Raw genomic sequence first — 12,406 nt, 5'->3', positions numbered from 1 at the left:
CTCTCCAGAACTTGTAGAGATGTAATGTAGGGCCCCAAAGAAACTATCTGAGAATATAGCAGAGCTACAGCAAGGATAATATTTGGCACCATGTGATCACTGCTGCAATACTGTGTCCAGTTCTGGTGTCCACAATTCAAGAAGAAAGTAAATAAATTTGAGTGGGCTCCAAGAAGAGCCAGGAGAATGGTCAAAGGATTAGAAAACATGCTTATAGGTACAGACTCATGGAGCTCAATCTATTTAGCTTAACAAAGAGAAGGTTAAGGGGTGACGATCACAAGCTGTAAGTATCTACATGAGGAACAAATATTGGGCTCCTCAATCTAGCAGAGAAAGGCATAACATAATCCAATGGCTGGAAGATGAAGCTAGACAAATTTTAGACAGGAAATAACATGTTAATTTTTTTATTAGTGATGGTAATTAACCATTGGAACAATTTGCCATGGCTCATGATCAATGTTCCCTCTGATTTTTTACATCCATGTGCGGAATGGATTTTGTTATGTGCACCAATATGGAGGTGATGCGTGGTGGGGATGAGGCCAAGGGGTTTGGAGTGTGAGAGGGGGCTCAGGGCTGGGGCAGAGGGTTGAGGTGGGAGGGGTGAGGGCTCTGGCTGGTGGTGTGGGTCCTGGAGTGGAGTCAGGGATGAGGGGTTTGGGATGTGGGAGAGGGCTCAGGGCTAGGGCAGAGGGTTGAGGTGGGAGGGGTGAGGGCTCTGGCTGGGGGTGCGGGCTCTGGGGTGAGGTCGGGGATGAGGGGTTTGGGATGTGGGAGAGGGCTCAGGGCTAGGGCAGAGGGTTGAGGTGGGAGGGGTGAGGGCTCTGGCTGGGGGTGTGGGGTCCTGGGGTGGGGTCAGGGATGAGGGGTTTGGGGTGTGGGAGAGGGCTCAGGGCTAGGGCAGAGGGTTGAGGTGGGAGGGGTGAGGGCTCTGGCTGGGGGTGTGGGTCCTGGGGTGGGGTCAGGGATGAGGGGTTTGGGGTGTGGGAGAGGGCTCAGGGCTAGGGCAGAGGGTTGAGGTGGGAGGGGTGAGGGCTCTGGCTGGGGGTGTGGGGTCCTGGGGTGGGGTCAGGGATGAGGGGTTTGGGGTGTGGGAGAGGGCTCAGGGCTAGGGCAGAGGGTTGAGGTGGGAGGGGTGAGGGCTCTGGCTGGGGGTGTGGGTCCTGGGGTGGGGTCAGGGATGAGGGGTTTGGGGTGTGGGAGAGGGCTCAGGGCTAGGGCAGAGGGTTGAGGTGGGAGGGGTGAGGGCTCTGGCTGGGGGTGCAGGCTCTGGGGTGAGGTCGGGGATGAGGGGTTTGGAGTGCAGGCTGCCCCGGGACTGCAGTGGGGAGAAAGGATCCCCCCCAGCCCTCTCTCACTGCAGTAGCCTGGGGCTGGGGGAGAAGCGCCTCTCCCCACTGTGTGCCAGTGCGGCCCTTGATAGCCTGCTGCGCGGCCGCACAGCTTAGAGGGAGCTTAGGTCATGATGGATTCTCCATCACTGACAATTGTAAAATTAGGATTGGATGTTATACTAAAAGATCTACTCTAGGAATTATGTTGGGGAAGTTCTATGGCCTGTGTTATATGTGAGGTCTGACTAGATGATCACAATGGTCCCTTCTGACCTTGGAATCTATGGTAATCAGGTGAGTTTTCCAATCACTGGAAGAAGCTGAATGTTCCTCCAATCTTTAAAAAGGTAAAGGAGAGTCTCCAAACTGTTGATCTGATGTTTAATGTAGGTAAAATGAGTGTTAATGACAATATTGGTAAGCAACTAGAGTAGAGGAAAACAAAGCATGATTATCCAAGATGGGTTTGTGAAGCACGGGGGCCGTCAAGCTATCTTTAGTCCACTCCCACCCCCCTTTTCCTTTTTCTTTACATAAAATGGATTGGGTGGATCAGAGGAAGAAGATATTGTCAGCCAGATATTCAAAAGAGCAGGGCAAGTCGCTCTGCTTGACTAGTGTATGTTTCACCAAGAGCTGTACAAAACTAAAGATATCAAATCCATACAGGATTGTCAAAGGCTAATATCTGTATTCATTTCAAGTCTTTCTTGGGCTGTCCTGTTTGTCAGCTCTTAATTGGCATGTTAAACGGACCACCAGCTGGGCCAGTTAAACAGACTCCTCTGCATATTTGTGTTCTTTGCCAGCATATAGCATAAAATGCCTAAAACAATTTGTTTGGACACTGGTAATGAATATAAAGTGCACTTGGATCCAGGCTTCATATGGTAAGTTTCAACCATTCAGCGTTTTGTCGCCAATGACAAAGCCCCTGGAAAAGCGAGTTAATAATGAAATCGCCAGTGCAATCTTTAGTGGGTACCACGGTAACACTGTGTATTATGAGGCGAGGTATTTGATTCTAGTGTGTTTGGGCCTATGAATATGGAGTTCTCTGAGGTATTTTGGTGTTTCACTTTTTTAAGTTATCCCAGGGCCCAATTCAGCAAAACACTTAAGTACACGCTTAACAAAGTCCTGCTGACCTCCATGGGATTTAAGCATATGCTTAATACTAAGGACATGCTTAAGTGCTTTGTTGGATTGGAGCCCTAGCAGACCCTCCTGAAAAGAGAGTGATTTTCAATCTAATAAGGTTATCTCCGTGTGAATATTTTAACTACATAAATCAATGTGTACAGCAGTAGCAAATGACTAATGGGATTATTCTTTCTTTCTTTGTTACCAGAATGATGAATTGACTTTGCCTGTTGCTGAAGATTTTCATCTCCTTAATGCATTGCAGATATGTCGAAAGGACACAAGCTGTCAGGGGCTGGCAGTAACCAGCCCCAATCAAGAACATCCCTGTCTCCCTCTGGGTGTATTTCATCAGATTCCCAATCTGCTATTTTGCTCCTCACTGTAGAAAATGTTCAAAAGCTAGAAAAAGAGTATTTGACTGCAAAAGGAGTCCTTGGTAACCAATCTGTGGAGGAGTACGTTAAGCAGAGTAATCTCTGTTTGCTGGAGAGAGAGAGGAGTGGGGAAGTCAGCGGAGAGTATGTCCCAGATAAAAAAGATCCAGAAGGTGCCATCTCCTTCCTTCCAAGAGAGCCGGCTAAAAGGTCCAGGGAAACTCACTTGGAAAAGGCTGAAGAAATGTCACACAAAGGCAGCTTATTGGCAGGTATTTTGGCTGACAGGGGGATTTCTTTTTGTCCTTTTAAAATGTGTTCAGACAAGGAGAACATGATTATCAAACTTGGGTACCTAAAATGGGTACTCGGGGAGGGCTTTTCAAAGACGCTCAGTGCTGATCTAAATGCTCCTGGTGCAGACAACAGTAAAACTCCCACTGACTTTGGTGGGAGCAGAGTTAGGTCAATGCTGAATGCTTTAGAAAATCCCACCCATGGACACCTGCATCCAGATTAGGAGGGAGGGATAGCTCAGTGGTTTGAGCATGAGCCTGCTAAACTCATGGTTGTGAGTTCTATCCTTGAGGGGGCCACTTAGGGATCTGGGGCAAAAATTGGTCCTGCTAGTGAAGGCAGGGGGCTGGACTCAATGACCTTTCAAGGTTTGTTCTAGGAGATTGGTATATCTCCAATTATTACCTTTATCCAGATTTAAGCACCTCATTTTAGGTATCCAGCTTTGGGAAATGGACCCACAGTTGCTACATAAACAGATGGATATTTTGCAGCAGATATATTAGGTAGAGAAGGGTGTTGATCTTCAATGGCGGGGTCAGAACCCAAATCTGAATTTCAAATACAGACCCTCTGGGAGAGATTTTCAATAGTGCTGCACTCTGGCCTAGATGCTCCCACTGAAGTCGGTGGGAATTTTATCAATGATGGGAACAGAGTTAGGGCAAGGCTGGGTGCAAATCCCATCCTATCCATCCGCGAGGCCAAAACAACACCTTGGAACTTTGAGGGTGCTTGAAATCCAGATGTGAATTTTGTGGCTTATGCCCATCTGGAACTTAACAAGTCATTCTGCTGCATGCAACCACCAGCAAATTAATAAAAGACAATGTCAGGTGATGATATCCTAAAGCTGCTTGATTGCAACTCTTTTGCTTTATATCCAGCCTTTAGCAGTATTTTATTGCTAGTCAGGCAATCCAGCCAATCGTACAAAGCAGAAAACTGAGGGAAGAAGAGGTTGTTAAAGTACCTCTTAAGTCACAAAAATCTTGTTTATTTATACTCACTACGGTTTTGCCTCATCACCTGTGTCATGCTGTTTTCAACACCTTTTATTTCACTGTAGTCCCCAATATTCTGGAGTCACTTAGCTATACATGATTGTCTTTAAAACTGGTAGTAAGAAATACCCAATTCTCCACTCCCTTGTACCAGTGTAAATCAGAAGCCAATCCATTGAAGTCATTGGCGTTCCACTGGTGTAAACCAGGGAGTAAGTGAAAAACCAGGTCCTGATCTATAAATGCACTAGTTCACATGAAATAATATCTTGTGGATATGGGATTAAAATTCCAAATTTATTATGCAATGAGTTGCTCACATGTGATCAATAGCCACACTTCGATTTAATTAAACACACAAAATCTGTTAAAAGAACACGATTAAGATTGCAATGTCAAGCACTCAAAAGTTAGAAAATGTGGCAAAAGTAGTATGTGATTGTGTAATTAAAGACTGAGTCATAATACATATGCATAAGGATGCTGAATTAAGGTTTCAGAGGCAACCTTGATCCTGGTATTTTGTAATTTTTGAGAGTTTGATTTTGCAATATTTATAAAGTTCTTTACACAGAGGTTTGGGAGAAGGGGTATATAATTTTCTAGATTTTGTTTTTTAAGCAATTGAAAAATATAAATTCAACACTCACATTGGTCAATAGCAGGGTTGGAACTTTCAGCTCCACTGCATAGAGCTCTTTGTTTGGAGCAGAGGAATGGTGAGACTTAAGAACTGTGGGTTCAATTCCAGGCTCTGGAGGGCAGTGTTCTCTCATGGGCCCAGTGTTTTCTTTCTGTTCTGTCTTTCACCTTCAAACCTGTCCGTGTTCTGTCCTTTCTTGTCCCTGCTCCACCCTGGGCTCCTCATCCCAGTCAATTCTCGACTAGCCAGTCCTAGTCTTTACTCCTCAGGCTGCTCATCCAAGCCCCAGTCTCCTTGCCCAGCCAATCCCAGTTTCTCTCCTGCCCCCAGTTCCAGTCTCACTCACTTCTTGTACAAATCTCTCCTTTCCTTCACCCCAGTCCAGCTTTTGTCCCCTCTGCTTTAGAATCAGATGGCTTCCTCCTTCACACTGTGTGAATACCAGCAAGACAGGTCATTGAGCACTCAGAGGAGACAGGCTCCCTGTTCTGAGTTCCAGTGACCGCTCATCCTCCCCTCCTAGCCAGAGCAGCTGAGAGTGGCCACTAGGGGGAAGTCTGGGCTGGAGCATGTGTGGGGACTTCACACTAGGAGCTGTGAGAGGCTTGGGCCTGGTCTACACTACGCGTTTAAACCGGTTTTAGGATTTAACGCTGCACCCGTCCACACCAAGAGGCCCTTTATATCGATATAAAGGGCTCTTTAAACCGGTTTCTGTACTCCTCCCTAACGAGAGGAGTAGCGCTAGTATCGGAATTGCCATATCGGATTAGGGTTAGTGTGGCCGCAAATCGACGGTATTGGCCTCCGGGTGCTATCCCACAGTGCACCACTGACCGCTCTGGACCGCAATCTGAACTCGGATGCAGTGGCCAGGTAGACAGGAAAAGCCCCGCGAACTTTTGAATATTTCCTGTTTGCCCAGCGTGGAGCACGGGTGGCGATGCAGTCCGAAATCAAAATAAAAAAAAGATCTCCAGCATGGACCATGCAGATGTGATCGCAGTAAGGGCAGGCAAATCCGTTCTATCAGCGCTCCGTTATAGAAGACGAAATTCAGAATCATTTTTAAAAATTCTCCAGACAGATGCCATAGCAGGGACTCAGTGCACTGCAGCGTGACAAGCGTAACGGAAAGCCAAAGAATCAAATGGACGCTCATGGACTGGAGGACTCAAGCTATCCCACAGTTCCTGCAGTCTCCGAAAAGCATTTGCATTCTTGGCTGAGCTCCAAGTGCCTCTAGGGTCAAACAAACAGTGTCCATGGTAGTTCAGGGCATAGCTCGGCAATGTACACCCCCCCCCCACCCACCCCAGAAGTAAAAGGGAAAAAATCCTCTCGTGACTATTTAACATGTCACCCTATCTTTACTGAATGCTGCAGATAGACGCGATGCTGCAGCACTCAACACCAACATCCTTGCTCCCCCCTGCCATGGGTGGCTGATGGTGCAAAACGACTGGTACCCGTCCTCATCATCATGAGCTTTTTGGCACGTGGTGCAGTGCAAAAGGACTGGTAACCATGCCGACTAGCATCTGTCAGGTCCCCCAATGTCAAGTGCACCTAATTTTTCATGGTAGATGGTGCAGTATGGTTGATAACCATCTTCATCATAGCAACAGGGGGCTGAGCTTCATCAGACCCCACCCTTCATGTGTAAAGAAAAGATTCAATTGCCCCTGGACTAGCAGAGGGATGTTGGGCTCCTCTCCTCCACACTTCTTACTGTCCTGTCTGGACTATCATAGCAGCTGGAGGCTGCCTTCCACTCATTTCTCACTAACAAGTCACTGTGTCTTATTCCTGCATTCTTTATTACTTCATCACACAAGTGGGGGGACACTGCTATGGTAGCCCAGGAAGGCTGTGGGAAGAACGGAATCAACAGGTGGGGTTGTTGCAGGAGCACCCCCTGTGAATAGCATACAGCTCATCATTCCTGCAGGATCTGACACAGAGCAGCTGTGCTCTCTGGTTCTATGATACAGTGGTTCTCCAGTACACTTGCCCATATTCTAGGCAGGACTGATTCTGGTTTTTGATACCATAAAGGAGAGATTGACTCAGGGAGTCATTCCCAATTTTGGCTTTTGCGCCCCTGGCTAAGAGCAGCCAGGGGCACTTATGACAGCAACAGATGGCGCAGTGCAAAAGGACTGGTAACCATGATCATCTTTTTACCAATTTATGGATTGGTAGATGGTACAGTATGGTTGGTAACCATCTCTGCTGTCATGCAAAAGCAAATGCATGCTGCTGTGTAGCGCTGCCGAATCGCCTCTGTCAGCGGCATCTAGCACACATACGGTGATAGTCACAAAAGGCAAAACAGGCTCCATGATTGCCATGCTATGGCATCTGCCAGGGCAATCCAGGGAAAAAAGCCGCGAAATGCTTGTCTGCCATTGCTTTCCCGGAGGAAGGAGTGACTGACGACATTTACCCAGAACCACCCGCGACAATGATTTTTGCCCCATCAGGCACTGGGATCTCAACCCAGAAATTGCAAGGGGCGGGGGAGGCTGCGGGAACTATGGGATAGCTAGGGAATAGCTACCCACAGTGCAACGCTCCAGAAATCGACGCTAGCCTCGGACCGCGGACGCACACCACCGAATTAATGTGCTTAGTGTGGTCGCGTGCACTCGATTTTATAAAATCTGTTTTACAAAACCGGTTTATGCAAATTCGGAATAGTCCCGTAGTGTAGACGTACCCTTGAGCATGCTCAAGGAGGACAAACTTTGGCTTTTAGTTTCTAAAATTGAAGAGGTCTCTACTGAGCATGTAGGAACCATGATTTTCAAAGGCTTTATACCAGCGGTGGCCAAATTTACAGACTCTCTGAGCCACATACAACAATCTTAAGACGTTTGAAAGCTGAAACCCCAAGACCACACTCACTGCTGGGCAGAAGCCAGAGGCGACGTGTATGCGAGGCATGTGGGGTCATGTGTGTCATCCCCCCCTAGATTTTTGCCAGGGTGTGCTGGCCCCACTCCATCACATGATGCTGCAAGGCCCCCTCCCTACACAGCAGGGAGAGGCAGCGGCAAACAGCTGGGCGCTGCAGGGACAGTCACTGCTTTTGCAGTTGCCTCTCCCTGCAGAGCTAAAGCTGCAGCATTGTGTCTTCTGGAGATGTAGGGGGGATAGGTGTTTCCCCCTCAACTCTATATTTTCAATGCATGCCTTTCCCACTTCCTTAGAATTACAATAGTCATCTCTGCTCAGATACTAGGTTTATTTTCTAAATGCATAAAAGCCATTTAAAGTCTCTCTTCTCCACAATGAAATCAAATATTCTTAGCATGCACTCATGTGAGCCACATCCTTGCAAGTAAATCCCCCACTGGAATAGGTCAAAGATTTGAAACAATGCTGTCAGCTAACTAGAACTGAATGCATGTAGTAACCTCAACAAATGCCATTCTGATGAAGGAAGCTTGGAACTAAAATGTTGGATCACAAACTTTTGACTTGCAATTTAAAATGCAAGAAAGATGATATTCTGTCTATGGCTTCCTTGGCATAGAATGGTACATGGATGGATGGTAGGTAAAAAATCAAATATGGGTTTTGGGAACTCCTCGTTTTGGACCCAGAAAGCACAGTCAATAATACAAATGTATACAGACTCTTCTCACTACAAAAATTGTCAAAAAAGGGAAATTCCAAATGTAATTTTATCTTCTTTATTCATTGTTCATTAGATTTATTTTTTCTTTTTGAAAAAAAATAAAATATTTCTGTGGGGAAAAATCTCAAAAGGAAAGGAAAAAGCAGGAAAAACTGTGAAAGCTGGTAAAATAATCTGTAGCAAAAAAAAGGAGGAATTTTGCCTTATTCTCTTCATGTGCTGGCTGAACAACCTAGAGGTTTCTCAATGTTTTTCCAGTTTTTAACATTGTTCGGTTAAATAATTGTCACAAATAATTCTTGCTCTGTAGATTGTGAGTAATTTGTGGGAGAATTCAAAATTTGAACTGGTGTGGTTAGATTTGATTGGACACGTTGATCACATGGTATGCTATACAGAGATCATGTGGTATGTTTCTGTTCCCTGATTGGATGAGAGTAACTCTAGAAGTGTAAAGGGGCCTAAAAGTGGGTATACATTTGCACCAGATACCCACTTTTAGGCTTCTTCATGCTGTCAGAGCAGCATAAAGGGGTCCCAGCGTGAATGGCCCATGAAGCATGGGCATTAACATGGCATACAGGAAGCTTTGTTTTGATTCTTTCAGCTACCTGTCCAGTTACTATCAGCAGTTCTCTCTTGTGTTTTCTTCTCCTCAGGTATCTTCTGCATCTTCCCTTTCTTATCCTCAACCTCCTCCCATCACCTTAGTGTAAAAACCTCTCTCTCTGTCCCCTTGCTGTCCATGTGTCTCTTTCTTCCCCCAATCCCTGATAGTCTCATATCTCTCTTCCATCTCCTACTCATTTCTGAATGTGTCTGTCTTCTTTCTCTCTATTTGAGTTCTTTTGTTTTAGAGCACACATATGCTTGAGATTTTTGCACTGATGCTAGTGTGGTGGCCTTGGCCACCACGTTGGTCAACATCAGGAATTGAACCAAGGATCTTTAAAGCAGAGTGTCTACAGCTTGAGCTAAAGAGCCAGACTCTCTAGCTGAAAGCTGTAACTGACCCATAGTCTCTGTGGAGTGAGTACAGAGGGGGATGTGTAACACAGAGGGGGATGTGTAACACACAGTGACCAGTGGTTACAGCAGCACCTAGTATAGATGTGCTGCACGTGTGTGAAAAATGGCTTGCTTTGATGCAGCTTGCCCTGGTTGCAGGGCCGGCTCTAGGCACCAGTGCTCCAAGCATGTGCTTGGGGCAGCACTTTCCAAGGGGCGGCACTCCATCTCCCTTTTTTTTTTTTGCTTGGGGCGCAAAAAGCCGGGAGCCGGGCGTAAGCGGAGGTGAGCTGCAGTGGTGGGGGGCATGGGGAGGGCCGCTGGAAGTAACCTGGGGGGGAAAGAGGAACCACTCCCCCACCAGTTCACCTCCGCTCCACTGCCACCTGCTCGCCCAAGCATGCCGCCGCTCTGCTTCTCCCCCCTCCCTCCCAGGCTTGCTGCGCGAATCAGCTGTTTTGCGGCAAGCCTGGGAGGGAGGGGGGAGAAGCGGAGCAGCGGCGGCGCGCTCAGGGGAGCAGGCAGAGCAGAGGTGAGCTGCAGCGGTGGGGAGCATGGGGAGGGCCGCAGGAAGTAACCCGGTGGGGGGGCAAAGCCTGGGAGGGAGGGGTAGGAGGGGAAATGTGGCGCGGCCGGGGGAGGAGGTGGGTCGGGGATTTGGGGAAGGGGTTGGAATGGGGTGGGGATGGGCGGAGTTGGGGTGGGGTCGAGGGGGTGCGGGAAATTTTTTTGCTTGGGGCGGCAAAAAACTTGGATCCAGCCCTGCCTGGTTGCGAACCAGGGTAAACCACACCAGTGCAAACTACCTCTTACACTGGTGCAGCATGTTTACACTAAGGGTTTGCACTGGTGTAAGAGGCAGTCCCAAGTGCAGACCAGCTCTTAGGATGTGTCTGTAGTGCAGATAAAGATGGGATGGTAGCACAGGGAGGCATATCCAGATCTAGATCACCTAGGTAACAACAGCAGTGCAGATATGGTGGCCCCCGTTTCAGCACAGGATAGCAGCCTGAGTACAAGTCCTCCAGGGACCCTGGGCACATACCTGGGTTGCTTGCCCATACTGAAGCCCATGTCACCATGCCCACACTGCTATTGTAACCCATGCTAGCTAAGTTAACGCTAGCACAGGCATGTGTACCCATGCTACAGTCTCACCTTTTGCTTGCAGTGTAGGCATATTCTTGGACAACATCTATGCTCCAAGCTAGCGTGCTGATTTCTCTGCTCATGTATGCATACACAGTAGCTGTCATCCAACTAGCGTGAGTGTAAGTACCAGTGTAGCTGTGGTAACATGGGTAGCAGAAGCAGAGGCCTGGCTTAGACATGCCATGTACCCACCCAGTTTCAGGTGGTTTGTACTCGGCACAGCTCAGTCATGGCTCGACTGCTGCTACCCATGCTACTGTAGCTACTCTGCTATTTATACTCTCACTAGCTCTCACTGAGCAGCATCAGGGGACACTCAATCTTAGTCTCTCTGTGCTCCTCACAATATCACGTGTAACGCCGTTGACAGTCAACTGGCTGTTAGCTAAGGCTGTAGAGCAGACTCATTTTCTCTCTCTCTAAGTGGTCTTGGTGCCAGTAGATGGGACAGAACACCACACCTAGGAGGTGTGTGGGTTACGCACACTCTCAGTCTCAGCGCCACTAACAATTGTTTTCAGCTAGAAAGAATTGTGCAATTCTAGGAAGTTTCAGATTAGTGACACACACACACACGCACGCCCCTGAGAGCACACTACCTGTGCAGAAGCACAAGCATGATTAGGTGGAGTGACAAATTCACAAGAGTCCACTATTTTGATAAGCAGGCAAAATGTGCGGTTCCTGCCAACCTTTAGCCAATTTAACTCCCCATATACAGAATTTTACATGGCACTTTGGGAGGTTTGGACAAAAGTTTTCAAAATGTATTGGTTTATACTGTATGCAAGGAATTCACTTGGCGTGCTGGCAGTGGTAGTTTAAAAGGCATATTGCTGTAGGTTGGTGTTTGTGTGTGTGTGTATGTATTATTGGAATTTACATAACATTGCTAACTGTGTATTCATGGCATATTGCTAGGTTTGTAGAGTACTTTACATGGCACACTGTCACGGCTTTATCGCTTTAAAAAGTGCTTGGAGCCTTCGGAACAGCATACAGTACAGTCTGCAGAGTATGACATGATACGGGCAGTTATAATCATAACTGAATAGGCAGGCAAAGTGAATTTGCTTGTAAAACTTATCATTTTCTGAAAATTCTGTCCTCAGAGTCCAAGGGCTTTTTTTATAACTAATTTTAATGGCTTTCTTCCCCATACAATTTATTGTATCATTAAAATACAAAAAGCTTCCAATTAAGGCAGCAACTCTGGCAAAGTGTTGTCTGAAATACAAAATAGCAGAACAGCAAGAAAATTCATACTGAAAAACCCCATTGTTCCAGAGGGCAAAACATATGTTTAAAGAAAACTTTTCTCTCCCCTCCCCTTTAGAATTTCAGGCAGATTCTCTATCAACTCCGCATGCTGGTTCTAAGTCGAAGGAGTCAAAGTAAGGAGAGTATTTGGTAACATTTTTCAGTACAATTCAGTTAGGTTACAGTATATTTGTACAATACCAAGGCTAGTACTGTGAACATCTAACAACTGGAGATGTACAGTATGTCTTCGTCATCTACAATCTGGCAGGATCTGCTGTATCTGTGCTATTAATAATCTGGAAGTTACTTCTAAGTAATTGTCTCATAGCCCGCATCGCTTGCTATATTAAAAAGAACATTGTCAACCTGTCCAGACATCAATATGATTGTTTGTTTCTTAAAGGAAAATGCATTCTGCACAGCAGCTCTGGATGTTGTGTGTGTATTTATATGATTTTATTTGACAAAATGTTTATATAGTTTGGGTGAAACAATGGGCCAGATCCTCTGCTGGAGTAAATCAGCGCAGCTCC

General features: G+C 46.7%; 1 protein-coding gene across 12 annotated transcripts in view; it reads left to right on the top strand.

Annotated features, from left to right (window-relative positions):
• The window catches only part of ERICH6B (glutamate rich 6B), a 119,886-nt gene that overhangs the window by 66,603 nt on the left and 40,877 nt on the right, over positions 1-12,406 (top strand). For 9 of the 12 annotated variants that reach the window (XM_045013282.1, XM_045013291.1, XM_045013267.1 and 6 more), the window contains 2 exons: positions 2,692-3,117; positions 11,947-12,004. In XM_045013282.1, coding sequence (XP_044869217.1) covers positions 2,751-3,117; positions 11,947-12,004 — 425 coding nt within the window. In that variant the 5' untranslated portion in view covers positions 2,692-2,750. Of the gene's footprint in view, positions 1-1,621; positions 1,727-2,462; positions 2,599-2,691; positions 3,118-11,946; positions 12,005-12,406 lie in introns of those variants that run through there. The other 3 variants (XM_045013301.1, XM_045013310.1, XM_045013318.1) reach the window with 3 other exon arrangements.

This window comes from Mauremys mutica, chromosome 1 (assembly GCF_020497125.1).
Source record: "Mauremys mutica isolate MM-2020 ecotype Southern chromosome 1, ASM2049712v1, whole genome shotgun sequence".
In the NCBI taxonomy this organism is placed as follows: Eukaryota; Metazoa; Chordata; order Testudines; family Geoemydidae; genus Mauremys; species Mauremys mutica.
Note: the sequence above shows the minus strand (reverse complement) of the source record. Positions and strands in the feature narration are given on the sequence as shown.